Below are 24,868 nucleotides of genomic sequence, written 5' to 3' on the forward strand. Positions count from 1 at the left end.
GCCCTAGTGTCGCGTTTCTCGCACCGAGCTGGCCGCTGAGTTTGGTCCGCTGAGCCGGAGAGAGGTGAGCTTGGCCCGGGAGTGGATGGACAGGGGACTCGGGAGGAGTCCGCGCCAGTAGGAGAGGAGGCTCGGGCTCGCGGAAGCGGGCCTCGGCCTCGCCGGTCGCTCTCCCCTTTGGCAGACAGCTCGGCCGCGGTGGGGAGGGGGCGGGGCCGCTTGGGGTCTCCGGGCCGAATTAGGCACCGAACCTCCACCGCGGGGTCTGGACGGCGCGGCAGGGAGACGCTGAGCCCTGGCTGCAGTCCCACCTGGTTTTGAGCCCCACCAGCCGTGGAACCTAGGGCAAGTTAATTTCTCAGCCTCGTTTTACTGAAGTCTGAAGTTCGACGGCGCTAGCGGTACCTCCCTCGTGGAGGTGTCTTGAGGCCTACATTAGGTTATCGGCCTGAAGCGTCCAGCAAGGGCTTAGCACCTCCTGGGGGCTCTGTAACTCGTGACAGCTCCGTGATTTTTACCGTGCCCTGTGCCCAAGGAGTTAGCGGTGATCGGCGACTCCCATGTATCTGGGACTCCCCGCCTTCTCTGAGAATATTTCCCCCTCTTTTCGCGCCTGGATGAGGTTAGGACCGGCAGGACCCAACCGCTGCACCAGTGAGTTGAGTAGAGTAAGTAGGGAAAACTTCCCCACAGAGCTGACCAGAGTTTGTCCCCGCCTTAGAAGTAGCGAGTTGGCTGTCCCTGCCTTTGGCAGCTGCTAGACAGAGGTCACAGCGCCGTCATGTATTCCATGTATTGCCTTGTGGTGCCCCATGCTTGGCACTTGGTCTGCGTTTAATATTCATACACTGAGTACCTGGTAGAGTGGGGATTTGAACTCGGGCTGTGTGATTTCGGCACCTGCTTTCACAATCACTTTGCTCCATGCTAATCCAGTAATAGGAGGGGCCATAGACCTAATCGTGGGACTAGATAACAAGCACTTACTGGGAGCTAAGTGTTTTGAAAGAGCCATCTCACTGACTGCCTCACAAGCCTTCTCGAAGGTTGGTACTGTAGTTAATCCACTTAAGAGACAGCTGAATCTCATCACCCTGCTACCCTGAGTTGATTGCTACATTCCAGTTCACAGATGTGTGCTGTTTTAAGGTCGGGTTCATAATCACTACTGCCTTCTAGCGCCTCAAAAAAGGTTCCTGTCTGGGGAGGAAAACCTTAGGGTCATATTTAAGTGTTTCCTAAAAACAGGTAACACTTTGCTCAACTGTTAAAAGTCCAGATGAAGCTCTTCACTCAGCAATAGAAAAAAATAATGTCCAGGAAAATGTCTGCCTCATTTCTGAGGCAATAATGCGTAGAATAACATCCTTAAGTTGTTTTTACCTGGTTTGTGTGTGAGTGTGGGTGACACGCGGACTCCCCCCGCATCCCCTGTCCATCCACTCCCGGGCCAAGCTCACTGAGAAGGAAATCCATGCTTAACCACATGGACTGTTGGGACTGGTCTTTTTTATTCTGTTTTACTACCTGTTTTCTAAAATATGTTTTTAGCATCTGCTTTATTGAATTGTAACAGTGACTTCAGTGAACTTGAGTTTGGAGGAGGTTGTGAGGGCGGCAGGGAGTAGCAGCCGACAGGGCAGCCTTCTGCTGCTGCCCCCAGGCCTGGTCACAGACTGTGCCTTTTCTCTGCCTCCCTCCAGTGACAGGCCATGTCGCTGTCCCACTTGTACCGGGACGGGGAAGGCCACGTGGATGATGACGAGGACGAGCGGGAGAACTTTGAGATCACCGACTGGGATCTCCAGAATGAATTCAACCCCAACCGGCAGCGCCACTGGCAGACCAAGGAAGAGGCCACCTACGGAGTGTGGGCAGAGCGAGACTCAGATGAGGAGAGGCCCAGCTTTGGAGGCAAACGGTATGGCTGGCGTGGACCACTTTCCCCAGTCGTTGGGGAGCTACCCTGCTAAGTACGCTTCTCTCCCGGCCTCCCCGAGCCCCTTAGCTGCGACCTCAGCCAGGGAGCCCAGTTCCTCCTCAGGACAGAGCGCTGCTCTCTCACTGACCTGCCGTCAGTAGTGTTGAGTGAGCAGTCATGTGTCTAAAGCCTTGTGCTGCAGCCCCGGTCCTTCCCTTCGAGGAGCCCAGACACACGAGGATGGAGGCAGGCTCACAAATGGAAGTTTGACGTAGGACCGGAGGGGGGTACTTTTTTGGGTGTTTGACCTGTTCTGGGAGGTCGGGGAAGATTGAGTGGCTGGGGGCAGGAGGAAGAAGAGGCCCTTGATGGGAGGAGCAGGGCGTCCAAGAGGACGTGAGCGGTCTTGTGGGGAGATGGGGGAGAGGGTGAGGAGGAGTGAGGGGACTGTGGATCTGTGCGGAGGGGGTGAGATGTGGCAGGAGGAGTGTGTGTGGAGAAGACCCTGTGAAGCCAGAGTGGAAGCGGGGCTCTGCGAGGAGGCCTGGGCGGTGGTCCGGGGAGAGATGGTGGAGATCTGGGCCGGGGGTTCAGGCTGAAAGCCTCCTCCTCCTTGGTGTGAAGTAGTGTGTGGGCTGCAGCGCGCTGGACCAGTGTGTAGCTGACGGAGCTTTGCCTCCGTGTCCCCACCTGAAGCCTGGAAGCTGCAGCCCGTTGAGACCGTACAGTTTTCACAAAGGAGACTGGGGAGAAGGAGCAGAGATGAGTTCAGCCTCTCTCCATCTGGCGAGAAATGGTAACAGTGGGCGATGACTAGATCACAGGGCAGGAATGGATGATCGTAAGGTAGTAACAGCGGCCAGAACCTACAGGTTCCTCACGGGCCTGGTCTCACCGACCTTATGAGAAGGGCACCAGTGTTATCATCCCATTTTACAGATGAAGAAACAACGGCCGAGTCACGCAGCTAAGCTGTGAGAACCGGGGTTCTGTCTGACTCTGGTGTTGGGCTCTTATATGGCATCTCTTAGGGAAAAATTCCTCTCTGGATCTTATTGCCACGGGGATGTTTATTTACTAGGTTAGTCATTTTAGAAAGCATCACCTTATTTTGAAAAATTCCCAGGCTTTTTCACTGGACTCTTTTCGCTCTTTAACCACACAATACAGAGCTATCAGCTCCAGATTATACAAAGGGGAGCTGTGATTAAGAACTTACTGTAAGTACTGTTCTTGAGGCAGTCAGATAAAATCAGTACTTTCTCATAGAGTTAATTTCTTAGGTATTTTAGTTTTCATAAATACATTTAATGAAGAGCTTTTCTAAGAATCTGATAAAATTGCTAATATACTTTCCATTCATATAATCTCCCTTTAATGTATTTTATTTATTTATGGTTTTGATTTATGAAAATGTCTTTTCTTGTTTGATTTTTGTACTTGAAATAGTGTCTGAAACAAATTTTTTCAGGGGGGGCGAGGGGAATATTGTTAACCTAAAATGTTGTGTGTGTTTCATGTGTAGAGCAAAGTGAATCAGTTATATTTTTATATTTCTATTTATAAATATATACATATAAATACATGCAGAGACATTCTGTTTCAGATAACTTTCCTATATAGGTTGTAACACAATATTGAGTAGCATTCTCTGTGTTACACGGTAGGTCCTTATTATCTGTTTTATACATGTGTATGTATATGTTAATCTCTTAATTTGTCCCTTCCCCCCACATTTTCCCTTTGGCAGTCATAAGTGTGATTTCGAGATCTGTGAGTCTGTCTTGGAAACAAGTTTATTTGTGTCATTTTTAAAATTAGATTCCACTGATAAGTGATATCACATATTTGTCTTTCTCTGTCATAGTTCACTTAGTAACGTAGTCTCTAGGTCCATATATGTTGCTGCAAGTGGCATTATTTCATTATTTTTAATGACCAAGTAATATTCCATTGTATATATGATTATACCACATCTCTATCCATTCCTCTGTTGATGGACATCTAGGTTGCTCCTGCATCCTGGCTGCTGTGAGCAGTGCTGCAGTGGATACTGAGATACATGTATCTTTTTCTTTTTCAATACTTATTTATTTGTCTTGGTTGCGGCACCTGAGCTCAGTAGTTGTGGTGTGAGGACTTACTTGCCCTGCATCTTATGGGATTTAAGTTTCCCCAACTCGGGATCAAACCTGTGTTCCCTGCATGTCAAGGCTGATTCTTAACCACTGGACCATCCAGGAAGTCCTGGAGTACATGTATCTTTTCGAAGTACGGTTTTCCATGGGTGTATACCCAGGAGTGGTATTGCTGGGCTGTATGGTGGCTCTGCTTTTAGTCTTTTAAGGCATCTCATACTGTCTCCATAGTGGCGGCCCCAACTAAGCTTCCCACCAACAGTGTAGGAGGGTTCCCCTTTTCTCCACGCCCTCTCTAGCATTTGTTGTTCGTAGATTTTTTGATGATGGCCATTCTGATTGGTGTGAGGTGATATGTTATTGAAGTTTTGATTTGCATTTCTCTTATTAGCAGTGTGGGGCATCTTTTCAGTTGCCTCTTAGCCAGCTGTGTGTCTTTGGAAAAATGTCTGTTTAGGGCTCCTGCCCATTTTTTGATTTTTTTTTTTAATATTGAGCTGCCTGTGCTATTTGTAGATTTTGGAGGTTAATCTCTTGTTGGTCGCATCTTTTGCAAATATTTTCTTCCAGTTTGTGAGTTGTCTTTTCATTTTGTTTATGGTTTCCTTTGCTGTGCAAAAGCTTTTGAGATTAATTGGGTCCCATTTGCTTATTTTTGTTTTTATTTCCATTACTCTTAAGAGCTGATTGTTGAGTTTTAAGCTTTGAAGCTGGAGTTTTAAGCCAGCTTTTTCACTGTCCTCTTTCACTATCAAGAGGCTGTTTTGTTCCTCTTCACTTTCTGCTATAAGGGTGGTGTCAACTGCATATTTGAGGTTATTGATATTTCTCTCGGCAGTCTTGATTCGAGCTTGTGCTTCATCCAGCCCGGCATTTTGCATGATATGCTCTGCACATAAGTTAAATAAGCAGGGTGACAATATACAGCCTTGATGTACTCCTTTGTCAGTTTGGAACCAGTCCATTGTTCCATGTCTAGTTCTAACTGTTGCTCATTGACCTGCATACAGATTTCTCAGGAGACAGGTCGGTGGTCTGGTATTCCTGTCTCTTAAGAATTTTCCACGTTTGTTGTGATCCACAACAAAGGATTTAGTGTAATCAATAAAGTGGAAGTAGATTTTTTTTCTGGAATTCTCTTGCTTTTTCTATGATACAGCGGATGTTGGCAATTTGATCTCTGGTTCCTCTGCCTTTTCTAAATCCAGCTTGATCATCTGAAAGTTCTCAGTTCACGTATTGTTGAAGACTAGCTTGGAGAATTTTGAGTATTACTTTGCTATCATGTGAAATGAGGGCAATCGTGTGGTAGTTGGAGCATTCTTTGGCATTGCCTTTCTTTGGGATGGGAATGAAAACTGACCTTTTCCAGTTCCGTGGTCACTGCTGAGTTTTCCAAATTTGTTGGCATATTGAGTGCAGCACTTTCACAGCATCATCTTTTAGGATTTGAAATAACTCAACTGGAATTCGATCACCTCCACTAGCTTTGTTCGTAGTGATGCTTCCTAAGGCCCACTTGACTGCATTCCATGATGTCTGGCTCTAGGTGAGTGATCACACCATCGTGGTTATCTGGGTCCTGAAGATCCTTTTTGTACAGTTCTTCTGTGTATTCTTGCTACCTCTTCTTAATATCTTCTGCTTTTGTTAGGTCCATACCATTTCTGTCCTTTATTGTGCCCATCTTTGCATGAAACGTTCCCTTGGTATCTCTAATTTTCTTGAAGAGATCTCTATAGTCTTTCCCATTCTATTGTTTTCTTCTATTTCTTTGTTCACTTAGGAAGGCTTTCTTATCTCTCCTTGCTATTCTTTGGAACTCTTCGTCCAGATGGGTATCTCTTTCCTTTCCTCCTTTGCCTTTTGCTTCTCTTCTTTTCATAGCTGTTTGTAAGGCCCCCTCAGACAACCATTTTTCCTTTTTGCATTTCTTTTTCTTGGGGATGGTCTTGATCACTGCCTCCTGTTCAGTGTTAGAACCTCCATCCATAGTTCTTGAGGCTATGGAGATCTAATAGATCTAATTAGATCTATGGCAACCCATAGATCTAATCTATGGAGATTAGATTTTCAGATCTAATCCCTTGAATCTGTTTGTCACTTCCACTGTATAAATCGTTAAGGGATTTGATTTAGGTCATACTGAATGATTTTCCCTACTTTCTTCAGTTTAAGTCTGAATTTTGTAATAAGGTCAAAGGCCACAGTCAGCTTCTGGTCCTGTTTTTGCTGACTGTATACAGCTTCTTCATCTTCAGCTGCAAAGAATATAATCCATCAGATTTTGGTTTTGACCATTTGGTGATGTCCGTGTGTAGAGTCGTCTCTTGTGTTGTTGAAAACGGGTGTTTGCTATGACCAGTGCGTTCTCTTGGCAGAATTCTGTCAGCCTTTGCCCTGCTTCATTCTGCTCTCCAAGGCCAAACTTGCCTGCTACTCTGGGTGTTTCTTGTCTTCGTACTTTTACATTCCAGTCCCCTATGATGAAAAGGACATCGTTTTTTGGTGTTAGTTCTAGATGGTCTTATAGGTCGTCATAGAACCATTCAACTTCAGCTTCTTCAGCGTTACTGGTCGGGGCATAGACTTGGATTACTGTGATATTGAATGGTTTGCCTTGGAAATGAACAGAGAAAATTCTCTCATTTTAGAGGTTGCACCCAAGTACTGCATTTCGGACTCTTGACTGCGAGGGCTACTTCATTCCTTTTAAGGGATTCTTGCCCACAGTAGTAGATATAATAGTCATCTGAATTAAATACACCCATTCCGGTCCATTTTAGTTCATTGATTCCTGAAATGTCAGTGTTCACTCTTGCTGTCTCCTGTTTGACCACTTCCAATTTATGTTTATTATCATCAGTTATTATGATTACTTATGTTTGAATGTGTTCCTCCATTTCACTAGTAATATTAACAGGCTTTATTTCTTCAACATTTCCTGCCTTAACTGAATTTACCAAGTCATTGTTTTCTAACATTAGTTAGCTGTTGGCTGTGCTGGGTCTTTGTTGCTGAGACGGGGGCTACTGTCTAGTTGCCGTGTGTGGCCTTCTCACCGCGGCGGCCTCTTGTGTTGCGGAGCACGGGCTGGAAGGTGCAGGGGCTTAGGTGCCCGTGGCATGTGGGATCTTCCCGGACCAGACATTGAATCTCTGTCCCCTGTGTGGCCAGGTAGATTCTTAACCACTGGGCCACCAGGAAAGTCCTCAAAGGAAAGGTGGACAGTCACATCATACTTAGAATTTTTAGTCAACTCTACGCTGTCATTGGTAAGTCTGAAGTCACAGAGTTGACACATCAGGTCAAAGTGTCGAATGTGGTTACAGGGGAGTTGGATCTGGGGCACTGACAATAGAAGTCAGCGTTGCTCTTTTAAAGTTCCCACGAGGTCCACTCTGAGGAGCTCTCAGGCCAATGGTTGGCCTGAGGGAGTTCTTACGAACCCTGCTGGACCTTGTGTTTGCCCACAGGGCCCGCGACTACTCGGCACCTGTCAACTTCATCAGCGCGGGGCTCAAGAAAGGGGCGGCAGAGGAGGCGGAGCTGGAGGACTCCGACGATGAAGAGAAACCCATGAAGCAGGATGAATTTCCTAAGGATTTTGGACCAAAGAAGTTAAAAACGGTAGCATCTTTATTGAAGGGCTGTGACCTTAGTAATGTCCCCAGAAGGTCACTGTGACCCTGGCATCTGCTGGGGGAGGGGGGCTTTCTGCTGGATGCCGGTCGTGTGGGTCTCTCCCTGTGGGAGCAGGTTTCCCCGAGGCGTGGCTGTGCTGGGCAGTCTTTGCTCTGTCCTGAGACATCACTGGTGTCCTTGTGGTTTATAGGATACTTCTCACAGTGCTCTGTGACTGCCCGGCCATGGTCCCATCAGCCAAGCTTGCTTCCTTAGGTTTTTCCTTGTTTGTTTTCAGGGTGGCAATTTTAAGCCCAGCCAGAAAGGTTTTGCAGGAGGAACCAAGTCTTTCATGGATTTCGGCAGCTGGGAAAGACACACAAAAGGAATCGGACAGAAGCTTCTTCAGAAGATGGGCTACGTCCCCGGAAGGGGCTTGGGGAAGAACGCCCAAGGTGTGGTGCCCTGCCCTGTGGGCTCGGACCGGGTGGGCGGGCAGGGGCCCGGGCTGCCCGCGCTCCCCTTCGCTGCTTTTCTGCCAGCGTGTAACAGCTGTGCTCCACGCTCCGCGCTTGATCCAAACTCCAGTTACATAAAACGCCCTATTTCAGCAGGAGGGAGAGGTCAAGGTTAATACGGCATGATGGGCTGAAAACAAGCTTCTTTCTGGCCTGCCCAGCGTTTCTAAAAAGTCACATCAGTTGCCAGTATTTAAAAATCGGACAATTTCTCCTAGATTATACATAAACTACAGTTTAGGAGATTGGCAGGGATTGGGTTAGCTGACAACTCCTGCCCCGGTCAGCCCCCACAGCTTCCATATTCTGGAAGCTGTCTCCACACTGCAGCCCACTATCCTTGTTCATGTTACTGTCCCTGGGCTCTGCTCACAAAGGGGCAGGATACGTAACTTAGCTGCATGAAAAATCGATGGACTTGAGAAAAGGTGGCCTGGAATGAAAGTGAAGGCTGTTCTAATTTGGGAGCTCAACAGTACAAGCTGGAAAGGGTGTGGTGGGAAGTTTGCTGCTGCTGCTGCTAAGTCGCTTCAGTCGTGTCCGACTCTGTGCGACCCCATAGACGGCAGCCCACCAGGCTCCGCCGTCCCTGGGATTCTCCAGGCAAGAATACTGGAGTGGGTTGCCATTTCCTTCTCCAGTGCATGAAAGGGAAAAGTGAAAGCGAAGTCGCTCAGTCGTGTCCGACTCTTAGCGACCCCATGGACTGCAGCCTACCAGGCTCCTCCATCCATGGGATTTTCCAGGCAAGAGTATTGGAGTGGGGTGCCATTGCCTTCTCCAGGTGGGAAGTTTGGGGTGGGGCAATTCTTCACTGCAATGCTGTAGCTCTGTTTGTAAACTTCTTAAAAAGAAAAATGCATTTATTTCCAAGGCACAAACATAGTATAGAACAAAGCAAGCTTAGGAGATAGGAACTATCAATGTGAAATATATGAATGTAATATGTATGAGTGATGAATGATAGTCGCTCAGTCATGTCCGACTCTTTGCGACCCCATGAACTGCAGCCACCAGGCTCCTTTGTCCATGGAATTCTCCAGGCAAGAGTACTGGAGTGGGTTGCCATTTCCTTCTCCAGAGGATCTTCCCGACCTAGGGATCAAACCCTGGTCTCCTGCATTGCAGGCAGATTCTTTACCATCTGAGCCACCAGGGAGGCACGTGTGTAATACGTATATATACAATACAGTAAGAAAACAGATGGAGTTTAAATGGCGGCTCCACCTCTCTTCAGTCAGAATCAACATATTCTCCTTCCCGTGTTAAGAGGCTTCCAGGTGAACAGGGTACGCCGGAGTCAGGTGTCAGTACTCCCATCCGCTAACTAAGGGAACGCGGTGGAGGCGGCCCCGTGTGCAGGGCCTGAGTGAGCTCCGGGCGGCACTCTGCTCTGTGGCACCGGCAGCAGGATCAGGCGGTGCGGGCAGGAGCGGCTCCCCTTCCGGGCGGCGCGCTGTCCTGTGGAAGGACCAGGGAGCGGGTCTCCCCACGTGGCGCGCCCACACACCACGGCGGCGACCTCAAGTCTGTCTCTCTGACATTCGTCAGGTATCATTAACCCAATCGAAGCCAAGCAGAGAAAGGGGAAAGGCGCGGTGGGGGCGTACGGCTCGGAGCGCACCACCCAGTCCCTGCAGGACTTCCCCGTGGTCGACTCGGAAGAAGAGGCCGAGGAGGTGAGTCGGGAGGCGGCCCGGCTGGTCTGTGTGCCTGATGATCGGGGTTGGCTTGTCTGCTCGCTCGTTTGCTCGGCCAGCATCCGGGGGCTCGGGTCAATCTCACACTGTGCACCAGATATGGGCCGGAGGCTGGTGTCCACCATCAACAGGGAGCACAGTACACGCATAACCACAGTGAGGGCAGAAATGGGGGTGTGGAGACAGGGTCTCAGCCTTTGTAGGGGGAGTGGGTGTCAGGCAGCCTCCTCGGAGGGGTCAGTGTCACACAGCACCATCCTCAGTGCCGAACCGTGTGGACGTCTCAGCGGCCCTTTCGTCTTGTGATGAACTGTGTCCCTCTGACTCAGGAATTTCAGAAGGAGCTGAGCCAGTGGAGGAAAGACCCCAGCGGAAGCAAGAAGAAGCCCAAGTATTCTTACAAGACCGTGGAAGAGCTGAAGGCCAAGGGCAGGATTAGCAAGAAGCTCACCGCTCCCCAGAAGGAGCTTTCTCAGGTCAAGGTAGGTGCCTGTAGATGCCAGCCCCGGATGGGGGTCCGGGAGACACGCAGTTACCCCACACACCGGAGGCGCTCACCGAGCACTTGCTTGTAGGGTTCCTGTGGGTCTTCTGTGCAGCGGGGGGGAGGGTGTGTGCGTGTGTGCTTGCGTCGTGTGTAGCAGCCTCTGTCCATTCCCTGTACCCCGGCTTTTCATTGCCCGCACCCCCACCCAACCCCGACATGACAGTGCTAAACTGAGTAATGTTCCCAGCTTTCTGGGACTGCCGGTTCCTACTATTCTGTTGCTAGACCTTGAACATCTCTGGGTTGGTCTGGGGCAGGTTACTTTGTGCGTAAAGCCTTGTCTGTGCTGTGGACAGTTCGTAAGGCTAGATTCCTAGAAGTGGAGTCGCCAGGTTCAAGCATTGGAAGATCTTTCAATCTCTGACCAGGAGGGGCCCTTGGGGCATCCCCGTGTGGCCTCTTAAGGTGACTCGATTTTCGGCCCATGTCACGTGCAGACTGAGAGGTTTTCCCGTCACTGTCCCAGGGGACGGGGGTGACAGGTGTCTGCTGCAGGAGGTCAGTGTGTGTCACAGAACTGAAAATACAGTGGGTTCTCCAAGGTCAGGTTATCTGGGGACCTGGCAGGAAGTGCGGAGTCCAGGTCACAGCTGGAGCCTTTGCGGCCCTGGGTCTGGGCTGGAGCGGAGGTAAACACCTTCGCAGGTGCTCTAATGCAGGTGGTCCCGGGTCCCAGGCGTAGCTCGAGTGACGGTGACACTTCGTCTTCAGCACCATCCTGTTCTCATCCCTCAGTCTTCCCCAGACACTGAAATTGCCTCATTTCCTTGGTTGCCTTTGTGGGTTTTGTGTTTCATGTTTTTACATTAAAATACAAAACAAAACGACTCTTACTACAGAGCAGTATGCAGTACCTTTTAGACGATTGCAAAATGGAGGCAAAAGTATGAAAATTATTTTATTTCCCATAAATGACCAGTTTTAACAGCTGTAATGCATATCTTCTCAGGTCTTTTTGTCGAAATGTGCGTTTTTACCAAGATATTTTTGACTGTGTATGTTGTTTCATGGCCTGCCTGATAAAAATCAGCACAGCCTCGACTATTGTGTGAAAATAGAGTTTCACCTTAATGACATAGTCCCCATTCGTATGTCATCAGTTTTCCTAGAAAGCCTTCAATGTCTGGTCTGTCCAGAGGCCCCAGGCGAGGGCTTGTCTGTCCGTCCCTGGTGGTCGGGTCCCAGGCCTCTGCTGAGCGGTGCTCCACGAGTGTGGCGCCCTCCCCCGGCTTCGGCGTGCGCGTCCGACGGGGCGGCAGCGGCGAGTGTTCACCCGCGGGCCCCTCCGCCCCCCCAGGTCATAGACATGACGGGCCGGGAGCAGAAGGTCTACTACAGCTACAGCCAGATCAGCCACAAGCATAGCGTCCCCGATGACGGGCTCCCGCCGCAGGCGCAGCCGCCGCCCCCGCCCGGCAAGGAGGCCCGGGCGCCCGGCTTCGCGCTGCCCGAGCTGGAGCACAACCTGCAGCTGCTCATCGAGCTGACGGAGCAGGAGATCATCCGCAACGACCGGCAGCTGCAGTACGAGCGGGACGTGGTGGTCAACCTGACGCACGAGCTGGAGAAGGCGGCGGGCGTGCTGCAGCAGGAGCAGCGGGCCATCGCCAGCCTGAGCGAGGTGCTGGCGCTGGTGGAGGAGTGTGAGCGGCGCCTGCAGCCCGGCTGCGGGGACCCCCTCACCCTGGACGAGTGCGCCCGCGTCTTCGAGACGCTGCGGGATAAATACTACGAGGAGTACCGGATGTCCGACCGCGTGGACCTGGCCGTGGCCATCGTCTACCCGCTCGTGAAGGACTACTTCAAGGAGTGGGACCCCCTCAAGGTGAGCGGGCAGGGGGAGACAGACCGCCGCCTCTGGCCCGGGGCGGCCCAGGCTCGAGACGGTCCAGAGGGCAAGGGGCCAGCCGGCCGCGCTCAGCCACTGTGTCTTCCTCCTCAGGACTGCACGTACGGCATCGAGACCATCTCCAAGTGGAAGAGCCTCCTGGAGAACGACCAGCTCCTGTCGCACGGCGGGCAGGACCTCTCGGCAGACGCCTTCCACAGGTGCTCCTGGGGGCGATGGGGCGGAGCGGTCTGGGCTGGACGGCGGGCTCGGCCTGTGTGGGGCCCCGGGCATCTGCGGGCTCCACTCCGGGAACTTAGATTCGCTCATCCGCTCACCCTCCTCTTGCCGTGTGTGCGCTGAGGATCTGCCTGTCCTCGCTGGGCTCGCCCGGGAGTGAGGCAGGGGCCGGTCTCCAGGAAGGGGACAAGGCGGGTGGGTGGTAACAGGGAGCAGATACAGCCAGGCTGAGAATGAATGACAAGGGTGCCACCTGTGCAGGCGGAGGTACGGGTCTCGGGAGGGTGATGCTGAAGCCGTGACCCAAGCAAGGGAGTTGGCTCTGCAGTAGAGCCCCAGGTGGGGAAGCGCACGACCCCTGGGGGGCTTGTGAGCCCGCAGCTGCCCCGCCAGGGAGGCCAGGACACCCGGGAAACGCCCCGAGGCCGAGTGGGAGCCATGAGAACTGCGGGGCAGCTAATGGTTTCCTGACGGGAGTCCTGCCCCGGAGGTGGGGCGGGGGTGCCCGGGTCATGGGAGCAGCCGGCGTGTAACCATTGCCGCCCCGCAGGCTGATCTGGGAGGTCTGGATGCCGTTTGTGCGGAGCATCATCGCGCAGTGGCAGCCGAGGAACTGCGAGCCGATGGTGGACTTTCTGGACAGCTGGGCGCCCCTCATCCCCGTGTGGGTGCTGGACAACATCCTGGAGCAGCTCATTTTTCCCAAGCTGCAGAAGGAGGTGGGCTGTCGGGGGGGTGAGGGGCCTGGGCTTGGGCAGCACTTGTCTTCAGGGGCTGTCACGTCAGCTCCAGCCTGTTCCTCAAAGCCCCCTTTGTAGGGAATTCATTTACTTGGTTTCTTTAATGACTTAGAATTGTACTGTTTCTGAGACTTAATACAAATAGTGTAGGTATATTGGTGGGTGAGTGTCCTGGTCCAGTGGAGACTGTCCCCCCCCCACACGTGCTCAGCCAGGAGGGCATCGTCTGCCCGCCCCACAGGCCGCGTGAACTCAGGCCCCTCGCGCTCCCCCTGCAGGTGGAGAGCTGGAACCCGCTGACTGACACTGTGCCCATCCACTCGTGGGTCCACCCGTGGCTGCCGCTCATGCAGGCGCGCCTAGAGCCGCTGTACTCCCCCATCCGCAGCAAGCTGGCCAGCGCCCTGCAGAAGTGGCACCCCAGCGACTCCTCGGCCAAGCTCATCCTCCAGCCCTGGAAAGACGTCTTCACCCCCGGCTCCTGGGAGGCCTTCATGGTTAAGAACATCGTGCCCAAGCTGGGTAAGGAGCCAGGGAAACCTACCCGCAGCACAGCCACGTCCAGCACAGACTTCTCCCGAGAGGTGCCGGGAGCCCATGTGTACCCGGGCCTTTCTGCCTTGACCGGTCAGCCTCTGCCTGCCTCCTGAGCTCTGGTCTGGCCCTCTGGTGACAGGGCAGCCACTGGGGTCCTCAAACTGTTGTCGCACTGAATTCTAAACTTAGAGCTAATTCTGGATTAGGGAAGGAAACGGTTTTTAAGAATTGCCACGTCAAGAGCTTCAACTCGACCTTTAACAGCAGCTCGAAGGCGGACGCAGTGGCTGTCCTGAGAGGCTGGGTTTCTCTTCCAGGGATGTGCCTCGGGGAGCTGGTCATCAACCCCCACCAGCAGCACATGGACGCCTTCTACTGGGTCATCGACTGGGAAGGGATGGTCTCCGTCTCCAGCCTGGTGGGCCTTCTCGAAAAGCACTTCTTCCCCAAGTGGCTCCAGGTGAGCCCCGCGTCAGCTTGGGGGGTGCGGGGGGACAGCTGGGGTAGCCGGGGTCACACAAGAAGGAACTACACGGGCAGGCAGGACACAGTGCACACCCTTTATTGAACACTCGCCACACGGGGGCCGAGGGTGTGGGTGGGAGGCCAAGGCCTCGAGTCTCCACGCACGGTGGGTTCTGGCTTCTCAGCTGTCGTCTCCTCTGGGCAGGTGCTGTGCTCCTGGCTGAGCAACAGCCCCAATTACGAGGAGATCACCAAGTGGTACCTGGGCTGGAAGTCCATGTTCTCGGACCAAGTGCTGGCGCACCCGTCTGTCAAGGACAAGTTCAACGAGGCTCTTGACATCATGAACAGGGCGGTGTCCTCCAATGTCGGTGAGTGGGGGCCCCTGGTGGAGGCCCCGAGCTAGAGTTCAGGCACCTGCGGGCGCCAGGACACAGACTCGTCCCTCAGCCGGCAGCTGCTCCCCCGTCTCCTGCGGCTGAGAGGAGCGCTGTCCCTGAACGAGGCTCACAGGAGCCGGGTCCACCTCCGTCACCGCTGTGCTGGCGGCTCTTTGGTGCGTCTGCCCAGCCGGGGCTGGGTGGCCACTCTAACACTCAGGAGTTAACCTGTCATCTTTCCTGTGAAACAGTAGTGAGGCCCCGCTTCCAGTGGCTCTGGTGTGTCAGGAGGAGACAGCTGACTGTTCGGTTACTACCTACCCCTAGATAATACTCAGCTTTCGAGAGGTCCCTCTGCCTGGTGGGTCTGGGGTCCCCCAGTGTGCTCACCTCAAAGCAAAGCCACCGGAGCACCTGGTCTAACTGTCTTTCACAGTCACAGAGCGGCAGCTGCGACCGTAATTTAATTCTTTCTGCTTAGCCTAGTACATGATGATACAGCATACTGTGTTTAGTGAGGTGAACGTCTCTGTGACCTCTGCTTACCCAGACCTCTCTCCCTGACCCCAAGCCCCTGAAGAGTCTTCCCTCTGGACCCCTCAGTTACCACTGGGCATTTGGGGACTCCTCTTCAACATCTGTGTTTCAGCTCCCCAGATACACCTATTGATAGTATTGGCTTTATGTTTTCAGGGTTCTGAAACCTTTGGGGACACGTGGGGTGAAAGCCCTAGCAAGTGGGGAACAGTGGCTGATGACCATCAAGGTTGTTGAGTGTTTAATAATCTGTCATTAGGAATTAACCAGAAATTCTAACGTGGCAGCAGCCAGCTGCCTGCCCCTCCCCAGGGCGCCTGGGCCTCTGTCTGGTGGAGAGCTGCGAGGTGCCCCCAGCCCGGTCCCCGTCTGGGCGTCTGTGGGGTGTCCCCTGCCCCTCACCCCGCCTCGCATCTCGCAGGTGCCTACATGCAGCCCGGTGCGCGCGAGCACATCGCCTACCTCACGCACACGGAGCGGAGGAAGGACTTCCAGTACGAGGCCATGCAGGAGCGGCGCGAGGCCGAGAACATGGCCCAGCGGGGCATCGGTGTGGCTGCCAGCTCCGTGCCCATGAACTTCAAGGACCTCATCGAGACCAAGGCTGAGGAGCACAACATCGTCTTCATGCCAGTCATCGGGAAGCGGCACGAGGGCAAGCAGCTGTACACCTTCGGCCGCATCGTCATCTACATCGACCGGGGCGTGGTGTTCGTGCAGGGCGAGAAGACCTGGGTGCCCACCTCGCTGCAGAGCCTCATCGACATGGCCAAGTAGGCCGCGCAACTGCCAGGGACGCGCTTGGGAATAAACGGTATTTTACATCAGAGCTGACATACTCCCTGCTCTGTGAGAGGGTGCACGGCAGTCCCTACACCGCAGGCCCCTCACAGCGAGCTCAGGTCAGCACGGGGAGGCTCCTCTGTCTTCTTCCTGATGATCTCGAGGTCCTCGCAGTCCTGGTAATCTGGCTCTTCCCGAAACACCCAAGTGTCCGTGGGGAGCTGGGTTAGCTTTTGTACAGGAAACCAGTGGACAGAGGTGTCGTTAAATACGTCCATGTACCTTGGGGTCTGAGGGAACACCAGCTCCTCCAGGCCTGTCAGAATCTGAGCAGAAAGGTGCAAAAGTGAAACAAACTTGACAGGCGCAGTAAGCCCCACCCTCCTGGTTAGATTCCTGGTTTACTCATTCTGTCGTTATTCTTTTAAGGAATAAGGCGTACTTAGTGCAATGAGTTGGAATCCCCAAGGACAGTGCATAAGTTGGATGAGGTACTGAGAACAGAGAAAATTAAGAAATGCACTAAAACATAGCTTTCTGGACCACAGACCCTTGCAAGGGCCCACCACTACAGGTGAAGGCGGGATTCTTCCCAGTAACAAAGGCAGTACAACTTCCCAGGCTGTCCACCCCAGCCCCTCCGCTCAGGCAGATACCTTTGCAATGTATGGGTAATGTTTATGCAGAATCCTTGTCAACAACCTAGAAACCAGAATTGTTGAAAACATGATTAGGCAGTATGAGACCAGGTTCATTCCCCTTAAGACACAGAAAGACAAGATGACTTATATAGAGCAAGAAATCTTCTTTTAAAATGGGGATGTAGGGGAGGTTAAATATTTAGTAGAAGGTGTAAATGCCCCAGTCACTGCCCTTTTCATTAGGGAGAAATGACAGTACTTGTGAAGCAGGGTGAGAATATCGTGTTAGTTTTAAGAAGTGAGCGTTTTCCCCCATTTAGAAAAGCCGTCTCCGCCCGCGCTAAGGGAAGGGAGAAATTACTTGCAGAAAGACACCCTGCTTCCCAGCGTGACCCACTGACATCTCGCAGCCCAGCCCTCTGTCCAGGTGGGACTGGAGGACCGGGTTCACTCCGGTCCCCCCCGCTCACCTCTCCGCGAGCCCCCGGAAGCTGTTGCCGACGATGACCACCTTGGAAAGGGCGTCCACCGACCAGTTCCTCCACAGCAGGTTGTTGTAGAGCGCCGTCCCGCAGTGCGGCATGTAGAAGACGGTGGGCTCCCCGCACACGCTCCGCTTCCCTTCCTGGGGTCCCGCGTGCACGGGGTGAACACACGCCGTACAGCAGGGGGGAGGGGGTAGCCCTAGCCAGCCGCGCTCAGCGCCCGAAGATGAATGCAGTGGTGTGCGTGCGCTCGCCCCGCGACACGGCCCGCCCAGTCCGCCTTCCGCCTGCACACGTTCCCCATCCCCGCGGCTAACGCAGCTGGGAGGACGGGAACGGCGACCTCAAGCACCAGAGAGAGAGACACTTGTCCTGCGTCGCCCGGTGCGGGCGACAGCTACAGAATCACACGAGACTGAATCGGGACATCCGGAAACCCAGAAAACTCGGGTCTGCTGAACACACGTGTCCCGTGAACATGGACGGCTCTGGACCAAGGGGCGGGGCCCTCGGGAACTGCGTCCGGTGTCACTCCCTGCAGCTCCCCATCGCGACTCGAGCCTTTCCAAACGTTACCTTGGGGTCCAGCCACCCCCTCCGGAGAGCCTTCTTTCCGGAGGTCTCAGAGATCCCCACTCTCTCTCAGCCGGGGGCTGGGCGGCGGCCTCCCGCCCCGGGGACAGGGCACCTCCCAGCAGAAGGGCCTCCCGAGGTGCCGAGACCGCGCCCTCTTCCCCTCCTGCAGCGACACCACCCCCAAGCAGAGTCGGCAGGCACGGCCCCCCGAGAACCGTGCAGACTCACTCGGCGGTGCCGTCAGCTAGTTCCTTCCTCTGACAGGACAGCCCAGCCCCGTACGAGAGGACTCCAGAGTGCAGGGCCCTGCGCGCCCCTAACCACGTACCTCGTTCTCCCTGAGAACCACCACGCCCAGGGCGCTGAGAACCGCGATTTCTAGTTCACTAAACAGAGGGTCGTACACCCAGCAGTGACTCCTGGGAATCTGCTGAGGGCGATGAGTGGCTCAGTCCACGTGCGTGCACGAGACCGAGGCGGGGACAGCAAAGGCCACAGACTCACCTGGCACCGCTCCAGAAAGAGAAGCAAGAACGCCAGCTGGCTTCTAGCTATGGCGCAGCTGGCGAAGTTCCCGACTCCGTAACACACGCACTTGAAGCGGCAGGTCCCTGGGACCAGGGTCTCTTCCGGGACGGAGCTAGGGGCCGCATCTGCCTCCACCGGGGGGGCGTCGAGATGCAGGTGTCCCAGGGCTTCCGAGAGAGGCCCCTCGGGGGCCCTCAGCTGTGCCACGTGTTTCCGGAGACACCCGGTGATGGTTCCTGAAAGAGCGGGCCCTACAGTCCGAGGGCGTGCTGTGACCCAGGAACTAAACCACCCACGGCCCTGGGGAGCAGGGCGCGGAAGGCTTCACTCTCCAGAGAAGAGGCTGCGGCCTCCCGCCCAGCCACACGTGGGGGCGTGCAGCCACGCCCACCCCAAGCTGACAGCGACCTCAACTAAGGGAATGCTTCAAGCAAAAGTCAGGTGCCTCCGTGGCCCCGATGTCCATCTAAATCCTAGTTTAGTTAAGAGGCAACCAGTACATGCAATTGTAGTCTGAAATACCTACTTTTCTAATAAAAGAAGAATAGAACTCTCAAAATGATCCTATAAATAACTGGGAGTAAGAATATTTAACATGTAAAAAATTAGAAGGGAAAAAAGGTAGGCTGGGGCATCTAGAGACTAAAGAAAAATACTCTGTCTAAATCATTTCACAGAGTGGTGAGTTCTCCTCTCTCCTTTTCTGTCACTGGTACTGAATTCAGTAGAACAAATCTGTATGCACAACAAAACAAAAAGCAAACGGCCCTTATCTATTCCTGTAATAAGATACCAATGTTGCCTTATCAGCAAAGACACCTTGAAATAAGACCCAGGCTACAGAAGGTTAGGTAGAGAGCTGGCTCTCTGCACCCATGCTGCTCAAAGAATCAGTGAACGCTTTCTGGAAAACAACCTGAAAGCGGGTAGCAGGTTGACCAGTTCCACCTCTGGGAATACATACTAAGAACATGACCCTAAATTTGGTAAAAAGCTTTACGCATGAAAAATTATGTATACTGGGACTTCCCTGGTGGTCCAGTGGTGAGGACTCTGCATGTCCACTGCAGGGGGCACAAGTCTGATCACTGGTCCGGGAACTAAGATCTCACATGCCTCACAATACAGCCAAAAAAAATTTTAAGTTCTGATTACTTTAAAAAAATATTATGTATAATAAATAACAAAAAAGGAAACAAAAGTCCCTTCATAAAAATTATTACTATGGTATATTCATGTTACCACCCGTCATGTTTAGGAAGAGATTATAATGGCAATGTAAGGTCAGGGAGGAGAGCAGGATAAATGTAAATTTCAACAACACGGATGACAACTAACATCCACTGCCTCCGGTGCAGCAGGCAAGCACCACTGTAAGCACCTTAGGAAATGCCTCATTTAATACTCACAATTACACTACAGAATACGTACATTTTCATGTCCATTCCACAGATATGGAAGCCGAGGACCAGGGTTAAGTGCCGAGAGACACACAGTTGTAAGGGGAGGGGGAGTTAGCATTAGAACGAGCATGGACACCCCTCCGTGAAGCAGACGTCACCCGATGAGAGTTGGATTCCTTGCTTTGCCCACCTTCAGGCCCTCCTCCCACCCCAACGCCTCCAGCCTGAGCCCCGTGGTACCCACCTAGTGCTGAGCTCCAGAAATCAGAGATAATCAGGTCCTCCCTGTTGAGAAAAAAAGTGGTGTGTCACCTCTCGTCCCTTTCAGGGCTCCCGAACAGGGACTGCCTCCTGACGGGATCAGGAGGCGGGGAGGGGGCACACGCTCAGACGCAGAGTCCACCCCTGAGCCTGGAGCAGGGTACCCGGGGGACACGGCCAGAGCGGAGCTGCTGGGGCCCAGAGAGGGCAGGGAGAGGGCTTCCCGGAGGAGGCCCCCGACTCACGGGGACACGTCGGGGTCTTGGCACAGGGCGGCAGCTCCATAAATAGAGGCTAAATGCAGATTTAGCCTCTCTGCACTTGTGTCCTCATCTCTAAAATGGGGTGAGAACCGCACCCATCACAGAGGGTTACGGCAGGGATGAAATGGGGAACATCCAGCGCAGTGCCTCGAACAGAGCAGGACTCAATCAGTGGCCTTTGTTGCTACAGATAACCCCAAGGTGAAAGTAAAAGAAGGGGCAAAATGAAGTGTCGAGGCTTTCTCTCAAGTCAACTGTTTTCCACAAACCAGAGCAAAACACAGTCAACAGTTAAATGAACTGAATGGATTCTCCAATCAAAAGACATAGAGTGGCTGAATGGATTGAGAGCACCCATCTATATGCTGCCTATAAGAGAATCATTCCTGACATAAGGATACACAGAGTGAAGGTGGAAGGGACAGAAAAAGATATTCCATGCAGATGTAAACCCAAGGAAAGTGGGAAGAGCCATACTGCTATTAGACAAAATAGAGTTTAAAACAGGGATATAACAAGACTTTGTGGGCTGCAGCAAAAGCTATTCTAAGAGGGATGTTCACAGCGATAAACCTCAAGAAACAAGAAAAGTCTCAAACAACTTTACACCTCAAGGAACTAGAGTAAGAAGACAGTAGAAGGAAGAAAGAGCAGAGCAGCTGTGAAGGAAACTGAGATTCAACAGACAATCGAGGGCCTCCCTGGTGGCTCAGCGGTAAAGAATCCACCTGCCGATGCAGGAGGCACGGGAGCCGCCCCGATCCAGGAAGACCCCACGTGCCGTGGGGCAACTCCAGGACTGAGCCTGTGATCCAGGGCCCTCGAGCCGCAAGCCCTGAGCCCACGGGCCATGACTACTGAAGCCCGCACGCCTGAAAGCCTGTGCTCCACCACAGGAGAAGCCACTGCAGTGAGAGGCCCGCACACCACACCTGGAGAGTAGCCCCCGCTCTCCGCGGACTAGAGAAAAGCCCAAGCAGCAAAGAAGACCCATCACAGCCAAATGGGTATATACACACACACATAACAAAATAAAACTTAAAAAAAAAAAGACAACAGAGAAGATCAATAAAACTAAGAGCTGGTTCTTTGAAAAGATAAACAAAACTGACAAACCATTAGCTAGACTCACCAAGGAAAAAAGGCTCAAATAAAAATCAGCAATGAAAGAGGAGACATTACAACTGGTATCACAGAAATACACAGAATCCTAAGGGATTACTATGAACAGTTAAATGCCAACAAATTGAATGACCCAGAAGAAATGGAAAAATGCCTAGAAATACAACTTTCCAAGACTTAATCATGAAGAAACAGAAAATCTGAACAGGCTGATTACTAGTAAAGAGGTTGAATCAATAATTAAAAACCTCCCAACAAAAAGAAGTCCAGGACCAGTTAGACTGACTGGTGAATTCTACCAGACATTCAAAGAAGAACTGACAGGGATCCTTCTCAAACGTTTCCAAAAATAGAGGAGGAGGGGACACTCCAAACTCACTTCATGAGGCCAGCATACCCCTGATACCACAACCAGACAAGGATGGCGTAAGGAAAGGAAATCATAGGCCAACACCCCGATATACACAGACACAAAAATGCTCATCAAAAATACTAGGAGACCGAATTCAGCAACACATTAAAAGGAACATGCGCAATGATTAACTGGGATTTACGCCAGGAATGCAAAGCCAACGTAATAATACAGCACATTACCAAAACGACGGATAAATCCTATGAACACCTCCATCGATGCAGAAAGAGCGTTTGACAAAATCCAGCCTCCACTAAGATGGTAACTCTCAACAGAGCAGGTATAGATGAAACATAACATAATAAAGGCTACAGACAGACGGCGTTTTCACCAGAGTGAGTAAGCTTTTATGACGAAGACTGCTGGGTGTATTTTAAAGAGTTTTCTCCTCCCTCTGCCAGAGGCACCATGAGATCCTGGTGGGGTTCCTGGAGGTAAAGCCCAGGAGAGTTTGGGAGTTCCCCTAACATGGCAGCGCCAGTCTCTTTGGGAGTCTCTCTGAGACTCACACACTAGTCCTCACTCAGCCAGAAGCAACTCATCGAAACGGTCCATCAAGTGTTCCCACCAGCTCGTGGTTCCCGTGGCTTCCGCTCCCGAAGTGGGGCAGCTCTCCCAGGCAACAGGAGAACCCTGCCAGCTGTTCAGAATGACCTCTGACCTCTGATGCTCGCTCAGTGGCAGCTTTATGTCTTCTGACCCCAAAAGATGGCCTTGCCCTTCCAGAGAAACTACATCTTGCAAGGCTGTGCTGACTGCCCTTTTTCTCCTTGTGATTATGGTTCTTGTACCTGTCATCAGAACAGTGGCGGGAGGACCTCTCCGCTGGTCCAGTGGTTAAGAACCCATCTGCCAGTGCAGGGGATACGGGGTTTGATCCCTGGTCTGGGAAGATCCAACAGGCCACGGGGCAGCTAACCCACTCACCGCAACCAGAGAGCAGCCCTCGCAGCAACGAAGTCCCAGTGCAGCCAAACATAAATAAATGTTAAAACCAAAAACAATAGTGGCAGGAGATGAAATAAGAGCATGTGTACAATGCATCAGCAGAAATTATGTCTCTGAAAAAAAGCACGTTTGGAATGGAAATAAAAGGAGAAATTAAACAGTAATATCACTAATGATTTCAGGCTAAAAGATTGGGAACATTCTCAGACACTGAAAAATGTCACTTTAACTCAAGGTCCTCCAGACCCTCAGGTGAAAAAGGAGAGAGAGGTCCCAGTGGAGGTGGTGGGCCACGAGGCATGCCAGGTCCAACAGATCCTCTGGCTCCGAAAAGTGACTGAAGATCAACTGGCTTTCCTGGAATTGAGGAGTCCCAGGACCAAAGGGGACTTTTAAGGAAGGGCCCTTTTAAGATCGGGTGGGCTGGGCGGGACACCCTGTGCTACCATCTCATTGAACGGCCCGTCACCTCTGGACAAGCCATCAGCCCAACGACTCCCAGATGCCGCTGTGGCTCCTCCAAAGGCCCCTGTTCTCGCGAGGTGCCCAGCGTCCGCACGGCCTCCGCTCCTGGGAGCTGGTGCTGTCTGGGCCTCTACTCCCAACCAGTATCCCACCATCACCACACCCCCTCGCACCCTGGGCTGGGCTTCCCGCTGGGCCACCCCTACCAGGCCTCAGAGCCAGCCCAGAGCCCCCTGCCACCCACTCCTCTGGTGTTTCCCTGACCCCGATATAACCCCCGGGGTTCTGGGAGAAACTCCATGGGTAGTGACTACACGTGCATTCTTTACATCAGACGTACTAGGCTCAGGACTCCCCTGGTGGTCCAGTGGTTACGAATCCGCCTCGCAATGCACAGGATGTGGGTTCAATCAATCCCTGGTCAGGAAACTAAGCCCACTCAATACACGTCCTGAGCTCGTGCTCACACCGCACGCCACGACGCGCGCCCACGCGACACAAAGAATGCAGCCAAATAAATAAATAAATGTTAAGACAAAACCGAACCCCTCAAAGCAAGCGAGCAAACACACCACTAAGTCTCAACCGGAGACAGAGACGCCGGAAAAGAAAAGCCATTCATTCATTCATTCACTCGTTCAGCCAGCATGTGCTCGTTTGTATACCTTCTGGAACTGGACTTAACAGCCATTAAGGGAACTACTGTCTCTGGCCTTACAGAACTCTCTCTGAAAGACACCGATGGGAAAGCAGAGCTGCATGGGAGCAAGAACAGGGCTCCACAGGCGTGCAAAGGAGATCTAGGTTTTTAAAATCCTTAGGATTTTAACAAGGTAAAAGCGATTTGCTTAGTTTACCTTCTTGTGTTGGTCTCCAAAGTATAGCACATCTTTTTCAGGTTGTCTAGTGAGATAAGGTAGAGCTGAGGCAGTCCATTCAACACATTTAAACCAAATATAAAAAAAAGCAAACAACAAAAACCTGGTTTCCTTAAATTAACTGTCCATTTAAAGCAGTAATATTTTGATCATAAAAAGTGTTAACATTTTATTATTCTAAAAAGTTCTTTATATTTTATGCTTCAAATATCCAGCATAGATCATGGAGGAAAAGAAATATTTCAGTAGAGCTGGAGACATTAAGGCAGACCATAAATTTTAAAAATTGAAAAAATTAAAAAGGAAAAATCTTGGGATTCCACATTATTTTTTAAATATTAATAAACTGTCCTTTCCTTCAAGAATTCACACATAGCCCCAGGATTCACAGTGTTAAGGTTCTTGTAGAATTCTAAACAGTGTGCCTGTGTGTGTCTCACCACTTCCGTTCTCTCCCCTGTAAAATGGGCATCGTAACCCCTACCACACAGGGTCACTGTGGGGATCACATAAGATACTGTGTCTATGAAGACGCTCTGCAAGACCATAAGGTGCTTTAAACACATTAAACAAAAATAAACAAAAGCCATATATGACACACCCACAGCTAACATTATTCTCAACAGTGTAGAACTGAAAGCCTTTCCTCTACAATCAGGAACAAGACAAGGGTGCCCACCCATTCTAACCACTTTTATTCAACAACGTACTGGAAGTCTTAGCCGAACCAGTTAGGCAAGAAAAAGAAAAAGAATCCAAGTTGGAAAGCAAGAAGTAAAATTGTCACTATCTGCACACAACATCATCTTATAGACAGGAAACCTACAAGAATCTACCAAAGAGCTGTCAGAATGAACTAACAAATTCCGTAATGTTGCAGCAGACAAAAATCAACACACAAATCTATGCTGCATTTCTATACACTAAT

General features: G+C 51.8%; 2 protein-coding genes across 10 annotated transcripts in view; one reads left to right on the top strand and one right to left on the bottom strand.

The window, feature by feature from the left end:
• TFIP11 (tuftelin interacting protein 11) lies at positions 1 to 16,002 on the top strand. 2 transcript variants are annotated; one of them, XM_081542865.1, is made up of 13 exons: positions 1 to 345; positions 1,704 to 1,921; positions 7,536 to 7,689; positions 7,982 to 8,138; positions 9,753 to 9,880; positions 10,231 to 10,383; positions 11,746 to 12,273; positions 12,391 to 12,497; positions 13,067 to 13,235; positions 13,535 to 13,778; positions 14,111 to 14,253; positions 14,464 to 14,629; positions 15,597 to 16,002. In XM_081542865.1, exons 2-13 carry the CDS (start codon positions 1,713 to 1,715, stop codon positions 15,950 to 15,952), a joined length of 2,514 nt encoding a protein of 837 aa, XP_081398991.1. In that variant the 5' UTR covers positions 1 to 345; positions 1,704 to 1,712; the 3' UTR covers positions 15,953 to 16,002. The 2 variants fall into 2 exon arrangements, with proteins under 2 accessions (XP_081398991.1, XP_081398990.1); XM_081542864.1 differs by having other exon boundaries at positions 1 to 64.
• SRRD (SRR1 domain containing) overlaps positions 14,340 to 24,868 on the bottom strand; it is a 24,631-nt gene continuing 14,102 nt past the window's right edge. Inside the window, exons 2-8 of one of the 8 annotated variants that reach the window (XR_014069059.1) lie at positions 19,836 to 19,876; positions 18,165 to 18,424; positions 17,989 to 18,087; positions 17,070 to 17,224; positions 16,615 to 16,660; positions 15,638 to 16,284; positions 14,340 to 14,675 (exon numbers count right to left, since the gene is read on the bottom strand). Coding sequence is in view for 3 of the 8 variants with exons in the window: in XM_081542919.1 (XP_081399045.1) it covers positions 16,063 to 16,284; positions 16,615 to 16,660; positions 17,070 to 17,224; positions 17,989 to 18,090; positions 18,165 to 18,424; positions 19,836 to 19,876 (826 nt within the window). In the remaining 5 variants the exon portion in view is untranslated. Of the gene's footprint in view, positions 16,285 to 16,614; positions 16,661 to 17,069; positions 17,225 to 17,988; positions 18,091 to 18,164; positions 18,425 to 19,835; positions 19,877 to 24,868 lie in introns of all 8 variants that reach the window. The other 7 variants (XR_014069058.1, XR_014069057.1, XR_014069061.1 and 4 more) reach the window with 7 other exon arrangements.

The sequence above is a fragment of the Giraffa tippelskirchi genome, chromosome 11, assembly GCF_054371585.1.
Source record: "Giraffa tippelskirchi isolate mGirTip1 chromosome 11, T2T-mGirTip1v1.2.pri, whole genome shotgun sequence".
In the NCBI taxonomy this organism is placed as follows: domain Eukaryota; kingdom Metazoa; phylum Chordata; class Mammalia; order Artiodactyla; family Giraffidae; genus Giraffa; species Giraffa tippelskirchi.

Bases quoted from the DNA above. Each gene is read 5' to 3' on its own strand.
- TFIP11 (XM_081542865.1), top strand. From the start codon at position 1,713: ATGTCGCTGTCCCACTTGTACCGGGACGGGGAAGGCCACGTGGATGAT. The intron at 10,384-11,745 runs GTAGGTGCCTGT...CCGCCCCCCCAG, and splicing joins AGGAGCTTTCTCAGGTCAAG to GTCATAGACATGACGGGCCG. The intron at 14,630-15,596 runs GTGAGTGGGGGC...CGCATCTCGCAG, and splicing joins GGCGGTGTCCTCCAATGTCG to GTGCCTACATGCAGCCCGGT.